This window comes from Antedon mediterranea, chromosome 3, assembly GCF_964355755.1.
Source record: "Antedon mediterranea chromosome 3, ecAntMedi1.1, whole genome shotgun sequence".
In the NCBI taxonomy this organism is placed as follows: Eukaryota; Metazoa; Echinodermata; class Crinoidea; order Comatulida; family Antedonidae; genus Antedon; species Antedon mediterranea.
The window spans coordinates 5,095,659-5,113,701 of record NC_092672.1 but is presented as its reverse complement, the minus strand read 5'-3'; the positions used below and the strand labels follow the sequence as shown (position 1 = coordinate 5,113,701).

Here is an 18,043-nt window from a genome sequence, read left to right as displayed (position 1 = left end):
AATTGTAAAAAAATCAATCGTTTACCTCTGAAACAATAGAACAGTCATAACATGACCCCGACGTGACATTTCTACACGCGCCTCTGCACTGCTGAATTTTGTGAGTGAGTACCTGTGTGTGTCTCTCTCAGTCGATTGTTTATTAAACTTTCGGATAATAAAAGTGAGTAAATTGAAATATTAGAAAGGTAGTAAGTGCATTTATTAATTATAAAGTATATTTAGGTATTTTTTTAAATCTTCATAATCCGGTTTTGCTTGAATACAACCACTACAAAGTAGGCCTAAAACTATCGAGTAAGCCAAACTATCGAGTAAGCCAACCCACCCAGGAAAGGATTCCCCCAGGAAAGAGGTGGGGTGGTGGTACGGTGTGAAGAGGTCATATCATAGTGCTGCATGTAGGCTATGCATGAGTTGGCTATACGAGAATGCGGTTATACACATGCCTGGCCTACAATAAATAAATGGTTATAAGTGGGTAATGTTTTTAAATAATTAAAAACAAATATATTTATTTACCTTCCACAAACACACTACTACAGCAATTTAGTATTTTTTAACGTTTCTTTTGTCGACAAAAATATTCATCATGTTAAAAAAATGCTACAAATGTTTTTTAGTTTCTAGAATTGTCTGTAAATTGGTCAATAATTACATTATGAGTAGTGACCCCAACACATCCAGTAGTTATAACTCGGCATCAGCGGGGGCAGTAATATCAAGTGCGGAAACCGTACCGACGCAAGATGTTACAGACTGCATTGATGGTGATGCTGAAGAAGAACCTGAACCGATAACTTGGGGGCGCTTATTTCCGTATAAAGCTGCCTTCAGCGCAGTCAGTAAGTTGTCATTACATTCATCTCAACAGTGTGCAGTAATTTTGGTACTGTTTCTTCTAGTACAATGATATGTTATCTAGTAAAAATCTAAAGTTACAGTGCGATAATTGAGAAGTTATTATGATAAGTTTATATACCGTAAAATCTTGAAAAGAAGCCCATGGGATTTTTCTTTTAGTACTCTTAGGTGGGCTTCTTTTCAAGATTGGCTTTTTTTGTATTATAAACTTGATCACAAATATCTGCATTACAAGTTATCTGGCATTGAAGCACCTTGATATTCGAATAGTATATCTCAAAAAGAAGCCCATACTATTTTGAAAAGAAGCCCAGTTGTCTTGATTTTGAGATGGGCATCTTTTCGAGATTACTTTTGCGCACCAAAGAGGGGGATAACATTTTTGGTATTACATTTACACTGTATATAATTTTAATTCCTTTTTCGTTAAAGATTTGTCAGGCACATCATACTCTTTTGGTCGAGATAAATTGTGTGAAGTTTGTCTCGATACCAGAGGGTGTCGAAAACTAGACTTCTTTCCAACGATCTCAAAGATTCATTTTCAAATCACAAAGGTAAGATAAGATGAATTCTTAAATAATATACAATAATGCAATTTATTGAAAAAAAGTTTGTGCTCAAAGTATATAGTGTACTACAGTATATGATGGATTGAGGAATTAATTATCTAAAGTGGGGCTGGAGAAAATTTTGTAAATTGCCAATCTATTTAATTTAATGAATAGGATATTAGGATGGTCAATCTTTGAAGATACTGTTTTTAAGTGTTTTAAAAAAACTGTTGCTTTTTGTGTTTTGTTTTTCTTGCGAAGGATGAATCGAATGCCATTTTCATAGAAGACAAAAGCTCTAATGGAACATTTCTTAATGGACAAAAGATTGGTAGGTATAAAATAAAGCTTTGTCTACACTATCAAACTTTATGTGACAAAAAAAAATGTGTTGTGCCCATTTATGGACATGATGATGTCACGACCATATTTGGGCACATCACATTTTTTTTGTCAAACTAGTGTAGACAGAGCTTTATTTAGATAGTTGATTACTAACAGCCAACAATACTGAATTGTGATTGGTTGTAGCAATAAGTACAAAATGCGCAATTGTCCCTTGAAGTTTAATAATAAATTTATCAGTTGTTTATCAATTTATCATTGAGGTATCAGTAATTTAGATAGGAATTCGGTTAACAATAGACTGTCCAGGAAATAGAGATGTGTTGTACTTGCTAATTAGCATACTATTGTTCACATAAACAGTTTTGCCTTACAACTTCATTATAGCTTTTTGTATTCACTTGTGACTATCATTCAGAGCCAAGCACTTAAAGATTGAGTTAATACTCATGAAGCAGCCTGTAGTGCAATAAAATGTTCAGTTGGTAATTTACTAGCGTCTTTATCGTTTATTTCTATTTGGCTCTACATTTTGTATCGAGCACTTTCGCTTTCATGATCTGCGTTAAATTTACAACGAATTATAAGTTAGTTGTTTATATATATTTATCATCATCAAATATCATATGATATATTTATAAAATCGTAATGTTTTTGTATAATAATAAATTTGTTTTATTTATAGGAAAATTCAACAAGCGTGTGCTAAAAAATGATGATGTTATTGCTCTCTCAATGCCCAAGAACAAAGGTAAGTATCGTTTCATTATCAGAGTGTTATTCTTTGATGGTGTGTAAAACAGGATATCAGCCTCAGTCCATGTGGATGTATTATTTCCAATAGCATTCTGGTTATGTGTAGTAATCTCGAGGACCTTCCAAAAATATATTCCTTAAAAATATCCAAATTTTATATCAACATTTACTATCTTTATAATAAAATGTTATCACTTATTTTCTTTTCACTAGCGTATGTCTTCATGAATTCAACGCAAGAAACTTTAAATATGCCTGAGGAAATGAAAAAGAAATATACATTATCTACAGTACTGGGCAAGTATGTTATCATTTGTATTATTGTGTTACCTAACCCAAAAAATATATAGCGCAAGAATGAGGATTCCATGATTTTTGCAATGGAAAAAATTGTAACAGAGAATGGACTCCTGCCCTCATGAGGCTGGATGTACAAATTGTATAGAAACTAAGCTAACTGATACAGACATACAGATATCTTTGACCTCTATGTGACCTAAATATGTGACATACAAACATGTTGATCGAAGTTAAAGCTCTGTCTATACTATCAAACAAGTTTGACAAAAAAGTGTGATGTGCCCAAATATGGTAGTGATATCATCATGTCCATATATGGGCACAACACATTTTTTTTGTCACATCAAGTTTGATAATGTAGAGAGAGCTTTAGGCCGTTTCAGAGAAATAAAAATGTCACGTATCTGAGTGAAATTTACAAAGGTTGAGCATTTTTTATCAGCACTAACTAGTCTCAGGCTGTCAGACCGTTTACTGTGTATTGTATACCGAGATGTGATGTGAAAGTCACATGACATTTTCATAGTTACAGTATATACAATACTTGTTCACATTGTTTTTGTTAGGGGAGCATGTGGTCAGGTGAGACTTGCATTTGAGAATGAAGGAAGCCAGCCAAAGCGTGTTGCCGTTAAAATTATTGAAAAAAAGACTTTCAGTATTGGAGGAAGAGTAATTAAAGTAAGTTTTATTATTAGTCTTTATTTGTCTTCTTAGGTACCGGTTTGAAGTATTTAGTATATAAACCTCATAGTGTAAAGCAGATAGTTTTTGCCTCTAATAATATGGATTTTATTTGTTATTAAGGATATGCAAGATAAAGTTATGGACGAAGTAAATATTTTAAAAGCCTTGAACCATGTAAGTATAAGGATTTGTTTTAAAGTTCAATTTCAATTAATATATAGTAATGTACAGTAGAACCTCTATTTAGGGACCCAATAAAGTTTCCCCTGAAATGAATTGGTTGTAGTGTTAAACATATACTGTACAATAAAAACCCTATTATTAAGGGGAAACATTCAGAACCCAAAATAGTGTCTCCTTAAAGGGCCTTTCACACCTGTTCCGGCACGGTTCCGGTCCGGTGAATTGAACGCCAAAGTTTTGTTTTCATGACGCTCCGCTAGGCGGCAATTGATATGCGCATAGCCACGTAAAAAATGAAATGTTTACATTTGATTGGATTTGCCGGACCGCAACCTGTGCCGGAACGGGTGTGAAAGACCCTTAATAGGGGTGCCTCAAAGGAGGAGGAGGAGTATAAAGATGTCCTCAACCAAAACTCTACATAACATGAATTAAATTTTAAAAATTATTTTTAGCCATGTATTATAAAAATAGAAGAGATGTATGACACGCCAGAAGTGCTGTTTATTGTGCTAGAACTCGTAGAGGGCGGTGAATTGTTTGACAGGATAACGAGCAGAGGAAGACTAAATGAAGAAGTTTCAAAACTGCTCTTCTTTCAAATGGTTTCAGCTTGTAAATACTTACACGACAAAGGTATCACACACCGTGACCTGAAACCTGAAAACATCCTGTTGACCTCCGACGAAGAATACACATTAATAAAGGTGACAGATTTTGGTTTGTCAAAATTTGTCGGTGAGAACTCATTCATGAAGACTATGTGCGGAACACCGACATATTTAGCTCCTGAAATATTGAAGACGGCTGGTATGGGAGGCTATAGTAAAGCCGTTGATTTGTGGAGTCTTGGTGTTATCTTATTTATATGGTATTATGTTATTATGTTCTTTCAGCTTTCTGTATACTATGTTTTATAATTAGTTGTTTTTAAGGGTTTCTTATTAGTGCATACAAACATGTTTATATACATAAACATGTTATTACATTAGAACTCAATAAAGCACCAAAAAAGTGTCCCCTGAATAGATTGTGTTGTTAAATATTTCTCCTCATTTATTGCATAAGAAAGTTTCTAAAAGGAGGGGTTCCGAAGTTTTTCAAATTGGATTTTTATTTTCTTGAAAACAATACTTATGGCACCAGACAGTACTCGAACGAAGGAATTGTTTATTGAAAAGAAAGCTTGCTAACCGCCAACCAAAATGTTCAGCTTTAACATCAAATATTGAACATTTTGAAAAAAATAGCATACTTCTTCACACTAAATCAATATTCATAATTTAAATAACTTTTATTAATTTTATTTTTAACAGCTTAGGTGGTTACCCTCCATTCTCTGACCAAATCAAGACCATGAGTCTCCATGACCAAATAACGAGAGGGAGCTACAACTTCCCAGTTAAATACTGGTCAAAAGTATCACAAGAAGGTATGTTTAGTGACCTTTAACCCTGTATTCCTTTCATAAGCAGCCTTATTGGGTCACTGACAGCATTGGCTGCCATGCCATAGTAGACAAAGCTTCTGGCAAGGGTTAGTAAAATGGTTTTTAACTGTGGGCATACATTAAAGAGACATTAAATATATCTTTTTTTGTATCCATTGTTGTATTTTTTCTTTTGGAAACAAGCCTTTTGGGCTTAAAAGGTTATCCCATGCCTTCCATGTTTAACGTTTGTATTATTTTATTTTCATTCATATGTTATGCTGTTTAACTGTTCTTGGAAAGCAATAAATATTACTTACTTAGATAATTTAACAATTGTATTTTCCAGCAATTGATTTAATAAAGAAACTAATGACAGTGGATCCAAAGAGGAGAATTACAATTAAACAAGCTATAAACCATCCATGGCTTGATGACAGTAAAATGAGAGCGCACGCTGCATCTATGATGGGTATACCTTTAAATGGCATGCCACCACCTAATGTCACACCGGTATGTCTACTTGTCAATTAACATTAAAACGATATACCCGTCCAATGGACGGCACAATCAATAATGAATTAAGTCCTGAGTCCTGATTGTGACGTAGAGAATACATGGCTGAAAATTACAGAAAGTGGTATTTGGTTCTTACAAAGAAATATTTTTATTTCTTTAAAAAATGCTGTTTTAACATAGCTGGATGGCTAAAGAGGAATTAAACAGCATTGGTCCTATTAAGTAAAATGGTTTTGTATTATTTATTTTATAGAAAAAGAGACTTCGAAATGATGAGGAGGATGAGGTCACGGACGTCTGCGCAAAGTTATCAAGGTCGTGCAGTGGCAAGTCGGACTCAACTGACATTGTATAATACCTTATGTTATATGTTTGCTATTTTATATCCTGTGCTTTGCTTGGCTGATGCATCGAATGAACTTTTAAAATACTTTTGTTTAATCCATTGAATGTAAAATTCATTTTTTCGTTGTAAAGATCTTGCATTGGTCTTGTTGCATGTTAACACATTCATTAACCAGATCTTACCAAGTATCGGTGCATAGTAGATTCATTTTGTCAGTCTAGGCATGTGGAATGACTTTCTGACTCGGTAGCAAATGTTTGCATTACCAATTATGTACCTTAATTTTCATTTTGCATATACCAATGTAATGATTCATACGCATGATGAATGCAACTTCGTGTATCCCTTCTTACTATATCCCACATTCGTTGCTACTATGATAGAACCCCTATTAAGGGACACCTTCAGGACCAAATAAGTGTCCCCTGAATCATCTTAGTGTCCCTTGTTAGTTGTTTCACAGGAACGTGTCCCTTGAAGTGTAGAGATTTTACTGTGTGTAGTGTGTCTATCTTTGGAAGTATTGACTGCAATTAGATTATTAAAACTTTATTTTTAACTTTTGCAGGAGGAACCTGAATAGGTAGAAAGTGATATACTGTACAGGTAAACTCCCATACCATTTTTGTTTAAGTAATAATTTGTGCATGAGAGTAACTTGTTTAAAAAATGACTGTTTTTTGTTATAATCTGACCTTCATTTAAAACAAGGTGTTATTGGAGGAGTGCACCAGAGGACCAGAACATGTACCCACATGGATACATGGTGTATTAAGTTGCTCAAGTTGGAAGACAGTTCTTGGCTACGCTTGTGTTTTTATTTTATTCTGGTACTCCAGAATAGATTTGCGTTCTATTTTGTATTTTACAATTGTGCTTTTATAATTGTGCTTTTATCTGGTTTCCTGTGGCCACACTGCTATGCAATCTTTGCTTCTTGGAGGAGATATATAAATTTAATAATGGTATTACAGAAATTTATTCTGATTACTTACTTCACTGAAATATGTTACTATAACTACAGTAGAACAACGTCGTAATGGACACTCTTACTTATAAATTAAAGAGACACACTCCGATGGGCAATATATTTTGACAATACAGTCTATTCAGGGGAAAACCCATATTAACAGGACATTTTGTTTTGTACTGAAGGTGTCTTAGAGATTCTACAGAATTTATAATTTATAGAATTTGTGTAATATCTATACGATAAAAGCTATTTACTGCCATTTAAGACAAGAAATGTCTTGTTTGCGATCAATCATGTTCAGTCAGGGTCAATAAAAATTATCAAAGAAATAATGGATAGAAAAAATATAATATATAAGACTTAATAATAATCTGCTTTAATGCTGCATTCATGCTGAAATTTTCTTTGAACAAAAATAACGCACATGTTGGTTCATTGTACCAAGGCAATCAAACAACAAGATGCTGAGCTACGGAGATCAATTGGTTTATCTGTGGCTGCTACACGATCTGTTCCACGCCACAGTATTTAGTTTTAGTGTTAGTATTTGTCGCAGCCAGACATAAGATCAAAGGACTGAGTTCCTATCTTGGCAAGGCGAGCTCAATGTCCTGTTGTTAGATTGCCTTGTTTTTATCAAGTGTTAACAGGACTATTTATCTATTATTTTACTATGGTTTTGATTGAACCTGCCATTTTTAGTGTAATTAGGGTTGAAGGTTTAAATAGAACAGGGTGATGCAGTTTAAATGATGTGTGACGGCTGTTGCTACACACGGTTATAGACACAGTCTTCTCTCCCAATACCAGAAATCCTTGGGCTGGCTGCAGGTTGGCCTAATGTGTTTAGTTTTCCAAAAATATACATATTTTTAAAGTACTTTGAATGGTAAAAAATAGTCACACCTTTGGACCTGTATTTTGGAGAGTTTCTAATTTTCAGAGTGTCTGGTATTGGAAGAGTGCGCTCAATGAAATTTAGAGGCCATCAGAAATAACCTTTATTATTGTTTGTGCAACAACAATACTTTTGTTTCATGAAGTTTTTTTCAAAGTCTGTAAATTGTAAATATCCGCAGCAATTCGTTTTCATCTTTGTGTGAATTACAAAATAAACTTTAAATGTATAGAGATCTTATTGATAGAAATGTAAATATTAATTGCTATTGAATATTATTGATTATTATGAAACCTTTTTTTCTTGACCAAGGAAGCATACAGTTGCTAAAATTAAAACTCATTTTTGTTTTGTGTAAAAATATAAATCCAGTGGTATTATTTTGTATAGTGTACAGACATTGCAATCCTATCTCAGTCCTGTTTTTGTCCAACATTGTATGTAAACATTGAATTATGTGGACATTTTTTTCCCAAAATCATAGCCAAAATATCCACTTTTTAAAATTCAATAATTATGCGATAATATTGCCATAGATGCGCATATATTATGTTATCATCCTCTTATAGAGTCATAGTAACTAGTTATGTCCAAAAATAAAAGGGTTGAAATTTGGCAATTTTTCGAAAATTTTTCTGTACAGGGATTTTTTAGAAAATGGCCAAAATATTCACATTTTAAAATTCAATAATTATGCGATAATATTGCCATAGATGCGCAGATATTATGTTATTATCCTCTTATAGAGTCATAGTAACTAGTTATGTCCAAAAATAAAATTTTCCTGTACTATAGTTGCCTATAGGGATTTTTTTCGAAAGTTGCCAAAGTATTAACTTTTAAAATTCTATCTGAAAATATTGCCATATATGTGCATATATATATTGTGTTACCATCCTCTTATAGATAGTAACTAGTTATGTCCAAAAATAAAAGGGTTGAAATTTGGCCATTTTTAGAAAATTTTCCTGTGCTATATTGCCCCAGTTTTATCGAAAAATAAATATTTATGTCAAAAGTGATTACTTTTGACATAAAAATAAACATGCGCAGAGGCGAATAATGCGTTCTGCGCATGTCAATTGTGCTATAGTAACCAGTTTTATCGAAAAATAAAAAGGTCGAAAATTTGCCATTTTTTGAAAAATCCCTGTACTATAGTACATGGAAATTTTTGAAAAATGGCCGATTTTCGACCCTTTTATTTTTTGACATAAATGGTTACTATTGCATAATAAACATGCGCAGTCGAATAATGGGTTCTGCACATGTCAATTGTGCTATCATAACCATATTTGACATAAATGGTTACTATAGCACAATTGACATGCGCAGAACCCATTATTCGACTCTGCACATGTTTATTATGCTATAGTAACCATTTATGTCAAAAAATAAAAGGGTCGAAAATTGGCAATTTTTTGGAAAAAATCCCTGTACTATAGTACTGTACAAGGAAATTTTTTTTAAATGGCATAATAGGGGTTAATATGTCATTTGAGTGAGTCTTTCATGGCATTTGTAGTTGAGTTAGTCTTTGGTGACAATAGTAACACACACTTGTAATTGAGTGGTATTTTGATTTTTAAATTTCATATTTCTAGTTAAAATTCTGAATATCTGAATATTCCACAAGGTGTATCATTCCCTAAATAGTCCAAAAAGCTAAACAAGTGATTTTTGAAAAATGTGTCAGTTGAGTCGTTCTTTCATGACAGGGCAGTATAGTACAGGGATTTTCCCGAAAAACGGCCAAAATATCCACTTTATAAAATTAAATAATTACGCGATAATATTGCCATATATGTCCAAATTTGTACCTTTTTATTTTTTAATGGCTATTTTTTTATAAAACCTTTGTAGGCAGTATCCTGTATACTATATTACTCCAATATAATGGGATGGCGTATCGTCAAACTCAAAATAAAGAATAACAAACTCTGATTTGTCATCTCTGATGATGTAATGTCCAAATAGCAAATAGAGTCAAACTATGATGAGTGGACCGTACTCATTGTACTTTTACTCTCTACAAAAGCAGCTGAGGGTTTTTTTTCCAACCGACATTTCAAATACATAAAATACAACCTTGTCTGTCTACACAGCAGACATGGTCTTATCAATATACTAGTTTCAGTGAGTGCAACTCACTGAAGCACTTCTACAAATTATTTTCAATAAAATTGTACATTTATAAATTTACACATCTTTACAATATTATGTATCTTCGTTTGGCGGATCCTTTCTTTTACAATATTTTGTCTCTTCATTTCAAGGATCTATTCTTTTACAATATTATGTCTTCACTAAGAGTATCCAATCTTTTGGATTTAAAATATACAAAACATTTTCTTATACAAATACATCTATCATCAAATCACCTTTTTAAAAGAGTGCTCATTGTTCTGGACAATTGCACCATAAAACAAGTCTTTAAATACAATACCATAACGATGGTTTGCCTATAAGGACATTTTTTTTAGTAAACATAAAATCATTCAATTTAAAATATAAAATTTATAAACATATAAATTGCTCAAGTCAATTATTTATCTTGAACATACAAAAAATTCATTAAAACAAAACGAGTAATTATTGAATTTTGAAATCTGTTTTTGACAATACACGTTTAACTAAATATTAGAATGCAATAATATTTATTTGGAATTCTAGATATCATTTTAGTATTTAAATAATATGTGTGCTGTTAACAGTTACTTATGGTAATGTTTCCAAGCCCAGTAAATAGTATACCAAATGTTGAGAACAAAACAATTTAAACCAGTAAGCATCATTCATAGTTAGGTATTATAACTATTTAAACAATTAGTGCACCATTTTTAATTCATTGAAAAAAAACAAGAACTAGAATTTAATGTTTATTAGCAGAACCATAAACTGAAAAAGTTTGAGGGCAATATACTGTATAAAGTTTGACATAGAGGACGATATACATAGTGTATTAAGCTTATAATGCACCAAGGAAATGTTACACCACCTTTGAGGGGGTCACTTTCTCATGAAACAAATGAGACAATATTATATTTATAACACAATGGCCAACTCCTAATTAAGGGGAACTCCTATTAAGGGCAAATTTGAAGATGTCCCCTTAATAGAGTCCTACTGTAATTCATTTTTTCATGATTATTACTTCACGTTACCATATTAGTTTAAAAACTTTTCAGTTTGAAACCCTATTATTTTTTGTTGTAGCACCATTAATCAAACTAGGCCTAGATAAATTGGTTGTTATCAAAATGTTGCTAGAAAGAGATAAACACATTAATAATAGATCATGAAAATATGTGACAGGCACAACAGGAATCTAGTTCCTTTTAATTGAAGTTGAAATAAATAATATTGTTATTTAATCAACTAAAGAAATTACAATATTTGCTATAGTTGAATTGGTTGTTATATGTGTGTTGTGTTCACATACACATGAGTTAAGCCAGCATGGAGCAGAGTTCAGCTGATCTGTAGTTCTACTTTGTTATATAAATACAGAAATCTTTAGAAAACCAAACAAAAAATAACCAACATAAACATATATTAACATAAAAAGAGTTTCCAAAATATACAGAAATAACGATCCATTAGAAATAAAATATAGAAAGTTGACAATAAAATGTACAAAAAAAACAAGTGCATTTACAGTATTAAACCTTGTTTGTCAATTCGTTTTATGTAGGGAAATTAGATTCCAGCTATAGTTATGACACGCTGTGTGTGCCAAAATAATCATAGTCTTGAACCTAGAATAGCATGTAACTTTATACCAAAACCAAGTGATGATATAATCAATAAATTCAAAAGTACACATTCAGAAAATGAAAAGGAAGTAAAGTAAATTTTGGTTCTAATGATCTATTGAAGAACTGGACATCATAGGCCTACAGACAACTCAAGAATATAATAACTGTTTTGAGGGATGTATTTGGTTCATAATATAACATATAAATTCTTCTATAAATTTAATAGCAAGCAAAATATTTTTATTAAAACATTAGCTTTTATTTTTAACATTACATTGACTTGCCCAAATTATCTAGTAATCATCTTTTTTATGTTAGTATTTTAGTTGGTGTTTCGATTTTGTTGTCAGTAAACTGGATGGTGATTTAATAGGTATGAAACTCCATGTGTGCCAAAATATCAATTAGATGAACTATTCAAAGGCATGATGGGAAATGTGAAATTGCATTATTTTTCAATAGTATGATGGGAAACGTTTCTTTTACTTTTAATTTAATAAAAAAAAAACAAATACTGTAAAACAATAGTATATTTAAACTATAGTAGATTTTCATCCACCACAAAATTGTCACCCAACAATCTTTAGGTTTCAATTACTAATTTGCGTTGTCATGATTTACAACAATGTCAAAGTTCAAACAGTAAAATTATAACATAATATTAAATATTAATATAAAATTACCTTTAAAAAATCTATCAGTTATTCTAAATTAAAATTTCAGATATAAAAATATCAATTCTGAGATTTACAAGGTTTTTAGAATTAAGGACTCAATTTAAAATTTTGATTCAAGTACGTTATAGGGCAAATATAATTTTTAATACATTTATTTTCCAATGATATGTATAATTTTCTAAAACAATTCATGTTTTTATAACTTAATTGGTAATTTAGACCATCAACACGCATTATTAAGTTCATTATTGGAGGCATGGATGTTATTAAAATGTTCATATTTTACATAATTTCATATAAATATAAGTTTTAATGAATAGGTTACTATAAATTTGAATTAAAACAAATAAAAAAATTCTTAGCGGATGAAGATACTGTAGCTAGATTTTCTATTCTTATTGGTCTGTAAACAAGTGACAACACATTGCCAATAGAGGGCTCCTGTTACACAAGGTTTCGCAACAGAATTTTTTTTACCTGTTTAATAAACCCATCACGATAAAAATCAAGTGCATGTTCACACTAAATAATTAATTGTAGCTTAACATGCGTACTGTATTATTATTATTATTATTTTCAGAAAGGATTTCAGTACACAGGCATATTTTGTAAACAATTAAAAAGCAGCAGGAATTTATTTTAAGTGTTTTATTGATAGTTAAGCTACCAATACATTAAACATATGAACATATCCCCCAACAAATTTGCATGGAATTTATAGAATTGATAACACTAACAGTATTAATTGAAACCATACATAAACAAATATAACAAACACAAATCACATTTTAAAATTGCACTGGATATCTATACAATTGTCCATATAACAAGCAAATCCTAACCATTCTCATGGCGTACTTTGTAAGCCCATGAGTTCAGCCTCTCGTCGAGTAGACGCACAAGTCGCACACATTAATTCCAGGATTTTTAAAAACATAGAAAACCAGCAGGCGTAAAGTGTTCCTCACGTTAACGTTCACTTGTAAATACTCGCATAAATATGTCTCGCTTAAATATCTCCCACATAAAAGTTGCTCAATAAATATTCCTTCAATTAACATTGCTGATAAATATTCCTGACAAAATGTTTTCGCTTATTAACAGGCTGATTAGCTAAGCTGATGCAAAAAGGGTATTTTGTAAACAATGCTGAGATATATCGCTGAAAAACACTCGATAAAACTTGCCTTATAAATTGTGTTTTGTGTTTCTTACTAGAGCATATAAAGGAGTAAAACACAGATGATAAGAACAGGCAACATGACACATCCTCTGGTTATTTTTCACAGATTCATACTGCTTCTGTTTATGCATGACATATTACACTGGTCAAAGATGTTGGAGATTCTAATGCATTCCAGTTCAATCCTGTCGAAACCAGTTTGACCTGGTTTGAAAAACACCAATTGTTTGTTCTGCTTCTATCGACTGTGTGCATCCTTTTCAGATAGTGCTTTTTCTTTGGAGGCTAAGCTATCCAATGGCGAGTTATTGCGACCGTTTGGTTGAAGAGTACTGGGAGATGGACCTCTGCTACGTTGGCTTGAACCAAATGTACTATTTATACTTGCGGTAGGAACAAGCGGCGGTGGCTGTGATGCTTTTAGCATAATTGAATTTTGGAAAAAGTTACTAGACCTGGAATAAGGTAAACTGTTATGCAACGATGGCGGTAGAGCAGGGTGAGAGGGAATCATCATTTGTCCGTGCTCATGAGCAACTTGCAGCATTCGATTCCTCTCAGCCTCCTCACGTAAAACACGTTCCTCTAGCAATCGCTGGTGAACGTGTAATCTTTCCTGTTCTATTCTACTACGATAAGAATCGACCGCTAAAGGATTATCTCTAGTAAAATCATGCGGTTCACGGTCTCTAAATCGTTCTTGTTCAATAATTGGTCCCATTGGTTGGCCTGAGGCAGCGGCTGCGGCCGCTGCGCTGCGTAACATACGGTCACGCTCGTATTCTTGTCGGAATGCATGTTCTCTTTGAAAGCTCTCTTGTCTACTACGAATATAATTATCTCTGGCATCCCACGGCATCATGGGAATACCTGGAGGTGGCCTCTCAATGGCATAGCTGGGAGGGAATATTCCTAAGCCCCGTCTTTCAAACATGGAGCCCACCGCTGCAATACCAGGGTGTAATGGGTCTCTGTGTAGCTGGTCTATTGACCTTTCTTTAGCTACATCATATTCCCTCCGTTCCTCCTTATTTGTTAAACAATGTCCGACGCTATCAAAAGCACTTTCTTTAATATCTCGTCGATGCATATGATGTGTGCTAGGGGACCTTGATCCCTCACGAGTCCTATGATCATTTAATTTAGGAATTAAGTCCTTAGAATGTTCTCCATCCCTATCAATGTTTTTCTCCCGACCGTCCATATGTCGGTCTTTTTCTTCTTTTTTATTGTCATTATTCCAACGATCTGGACTTGTAGAAGATTTACCTGGTCTTTCTCCAGGTCTATGAAAAAAGAAAACAGTAAATTTGTTAAAATCATCAGGATAAATGAATAGAAAGAGGGATGAGGATGCAAAATCCATGTCAGCATTTTTTGCTGCTACAAGCCTTTTACAACTCAGAATTTGCCACTTCTTGCTGTCTTTACTGAAGGAGGTCCATTTGATCATGTAACTTACTGTTTAGTGTAGGCTGTCTTAATTCAAAACAAATACACAAAAGTAAAATCTAACCTTTCTTTATCTTGATCTAAACTTTCTTTTACTCGTTCCCTCTCTCTTTCCTTACGAGCTTCCTCTTCTTTACGTTCCCTCTCCATTTCGATTCTGGATAAAGGATCTTTAGAATCTGGCTTTGGCCAGCCTGAAGGAGGCGGTGGGGTAGGAAAGCCAGGAGGTGTACGATGCAGCCGATTGTAAGGTAAATGATTACCATGTAGGCCAAGCATATCTCGACCATTAAACATAGACCCTGTAATACCATTACCTACAGAAAGAAGAAGATTTATATTTAGGTATTCATAAAGCAGATTAAAAGTCCAACTACAGTAGAAGGGGACATTTTCAAGCCAAAACAGTACAATTTTAGGTTGTGATTGTAGAAGATGTTGTGGTTAATTTTCTAGTTGAATGTTTCTTTGTGTTTTTACACCTAATTTTAATAAAAAAGAATTATGTTTTTATCGATTCTATTAATTATGCAATAATTAACATTTTCTTTTGTGACAAATTACTAAAACTTTGATGATACATGATTTATATATTGAAATAAATTGTTATGTTTTTACCTCGCTTACCTAAGCCGTTCCTAGGTAGTACTGGAGTGCCAATAGGCCCATAGCTCTGAGGTCTTGGAAATGGAGGCATCCCAAGTTGTCCAGCACTCTGAGCAATAAAACCACTTGGGTGAGGTCCTCCAAGTGCAGAGTGAGGTCCAGATGGGCCTCCTAAAAAAACATTTAAAAAAAGGTATTATACATGGTGAAAATATCACATCAATATGTATAAAATTCTGTTTGGTATTGTATATACACAGTTTATAGTTACTAGCAATATACCCTTATACTCTTATTTTCAGTCAACAGTTTAAAGCCTTTAGGGCACAATATTTTTCAAAACTAAGCGATATGTTTTGGCATTTTTTTGTTTTATAAAAGGTAGAAATGAATTTAGGACAGAAATGAATATTATTGAAAAATTTAATTATCTTTGGTAAAACACTTTAAATCACCAAACGATCTAAATAGGAATAATATATGGTGTTTATTAACTTTCTTTACCGTTGTTTTAGTTTTATTTACAACATGCAAAACAATTACAAACTATTTTGTTGTTGCTGATGTTGAACGAATATAACACAAAAGAAAATTACGTTGACAGAAACCGTCTACAATTGCTTGCAGTGAACAATATGTTTATACCCTACACCATAATGCATACAATCTATCAATACAGTTTAATTTACTGTACCGCATTAATAAATGCACAAGCTATAGATGCACAGACTACTATGAATTATAATTCTAAGAAGCATTACAGTACTAAAACATTTGCTACTTAGTTTTATAGAGATAAATGATTCTGAAAGTGCAATAGGATAATGCAGGATTTAAATTAATTATCCTTCTTACTGTTATTGGGATATTGACTTTATTACCTAGTCAACTGAAAATTTACTAGGTAAATGTTTAGTTGACTAGGTAAATTCTTTCTGCTATACTTATTGGAATATTGACTTTATTACCTAGTCAACTTAAAATTGACTAGGTAAATGTTTAGATGACTAGGTAAATTCTTACTGCTATACTTATTGGAATATTGACTTTATTACCTAGTCAACTTAAAATTGACTAGGTAAATGTTTAGTTGACTAGGTAAATTCTTACTGCTAAACTTATTGGAATATTGACTTTATTACCTAGTCAACTGAAAATTGACTAGGTAAATGTTTAGTTGACTAGGTAAATTCTTACTGCTATACTTATTGGGATATTGACTTTATTACCTAGTCAACTAAGAATTTACTAGGTAAATGTTTAGTTGACTAGGTAAATTCTTTCTGCTATACTTATTAGGATATTGACTTTATTACCTAGTCAACTAAAAATTGACTAGGTATATTCCTCTGGCTATACAGTACACAGTACTTTTTACTTTTACTATTTTACTTTACTATTTACTGATTGAAAATTGGCAAGGTACATTTTTGTTATGAATTAAATTAGTGTATACACCAATGTGTATTATTGCCATTGGATTGATTTAATTTTTTCCTATTTCTGCTGCATGTAAAGCTTTGAAACGTGCTCGGCCTGAATATTGCATGATGGGAACCCAACCAGAAGAGATGCCCTCTGTTTACCGTTTTGCCTGTGCTGCCAAATCAGCTGACTCCATTCGGATTCGCCTATGAATAGTTGCATTATACAAATATTTATTTATACAACTTAGAACAACGACTGATCATGTAAATCTTTTGTTATTACCTGGTGGAAATAATCCAGGTGGAGCAGAGTGCTCGCTAGGCCTCTGAGGAGGCATCAGTTGAGCTGCTGGACGAGAGAATATATCAGGCTTTAACTGGTCCTTCTGAGCTTCTGCTTTCTATAGTTAAAAGTGCATAATATATCATGTAACTTAATTAGAAATATTACAATGCATCTGGGTAAGAATAAACTATATATTATGGATTAATCTTTGTATTTAAAGAAAAACTATAATATGATCATAATTTTTCTAAAATAGGGGATTGTTTCTCAGTTGTGATTAAAGCCTTTTTGTTACAATTACAATATAATTTAGGCATTTGACATTTATATTTTTTATCAAATTGATATTATATACTGTGTATTCTGTACCTTTTGTTGTTGGTGATATATAAGCCAGGCCACAGTAACGTGGGCTGCACACCACTTCCCTTGTTTCTGTAAAAATAACAAAATGAATACACCGTTATTAAATTAATACATAGTAACAAACAAAATGTAGTAATAAACGAATCAAAAAGTGTAATAATGCATTTATCTATAATATTGCACTATCTACTGTACCATTCTATAGTCTGTGTGACCAACCACTGTGCAGTGCTCACTTTATATTCCCCTCTGCCTAGCATTTACTCCAGAAGAAAGTTGTACCACAACAACCAAAATGTTGACACATTCCTTTTAACATATATTCTCTTAACATATATTTTCTTTTTTATGTAATCAAATGGTTTATTGCAAACCTTAAATTATTAGTGTTAATATTCTCCATGCAAACCTTTTAAACAATACAATATTTTTAA

General features: G+C 32.5%; 2 protein-coding genes across 5 annotated transcripts in view; one reads left to right on the top strand and one right to left on the bottom strand.

The window, feature by feature from the left end:
• The first annotated feature begins 120 nt into the window (after nucleotides 1–120).
• Nucleotides 121–8,194, top strand: LOC140043423 (serine/threonine-protein kinase Chk2-like). Its single transcript, XM_072087932.1, has 14 exons — nucleotides 121–163; nucleotides 624–845; nucleotides 1,297–1,421; nucleotides 1,680–1,749; nucleotides 2,449–2,514; nucleotides 2,733–2,820; nucleotides 3,386–3,500; nucleotides 3,627–3,680; nucleotides 4,145–4,560; nucleotides 5,006–5,121; nucleotides 5,468–5,631; nucleotides 5,891–5,986; nucleotides 6,552–6,589; nucleotides 6,695–8,194. The coding sequence occupies exons 2-13, from the start codon at nucleotides 662–664 to the stop codon at nucleotides 6,564–6,566; spliced, it is 1,509 nt and encodes a 502-aa protein (XP_071944033.1). The 5' UTR covers nucleotides 121–163; nucleotides 624–661; the 3' UTR covers nucleotides 6,567–6,589; nucleotides 6,695–8,194.
• A 1,151-nt stretch (nucleotides 8,195–9,345) lies between these two features.
• The window catches only part of LOC140044633 (autism susceptibility gene 2 protein-like), a 141,946-nt gene continuing 133,248 nt past the window's right edge, over nucleotides 9,346–18,043 (bottom strand). For 3 of the 4 annotated variants that reach the window (XM_072089226.1, XM_072089229.1, XM_072089228.1), the window contains 5 exons: nucleotides 17,613–17,678; nucleotides 17,241–17,358; nucleotides 15,543–15,701; nucleotides 14,989–15,241; nucleotides 9,346–14,758 (listed from right to left, as the gene is read on the bottom strand). In XM_072089226.1, the coding sequence (XP_071945327.1) occupies nucleotides 13,711–14,758; nucleotides 14,989–15,241; nucleotides 15,543–15,701; nucleotides 17,241–17,358; nucleotides 17,613–17,678 (1,644 nt within the window). In that variant the 3' untranslated portion in view covers nucleotides 9,346–13,710. The remainder of the gene's footprint in view (nucleotides 14,759–14,988; nucleotides 15,242–15,542; nucleotides 15,702–17,240; nucleotides 17,359–17,612; nucleotides 17,679–18,043) is intronic. The other variant, XM_072089227.1, reaches the window with a different exon arrangement.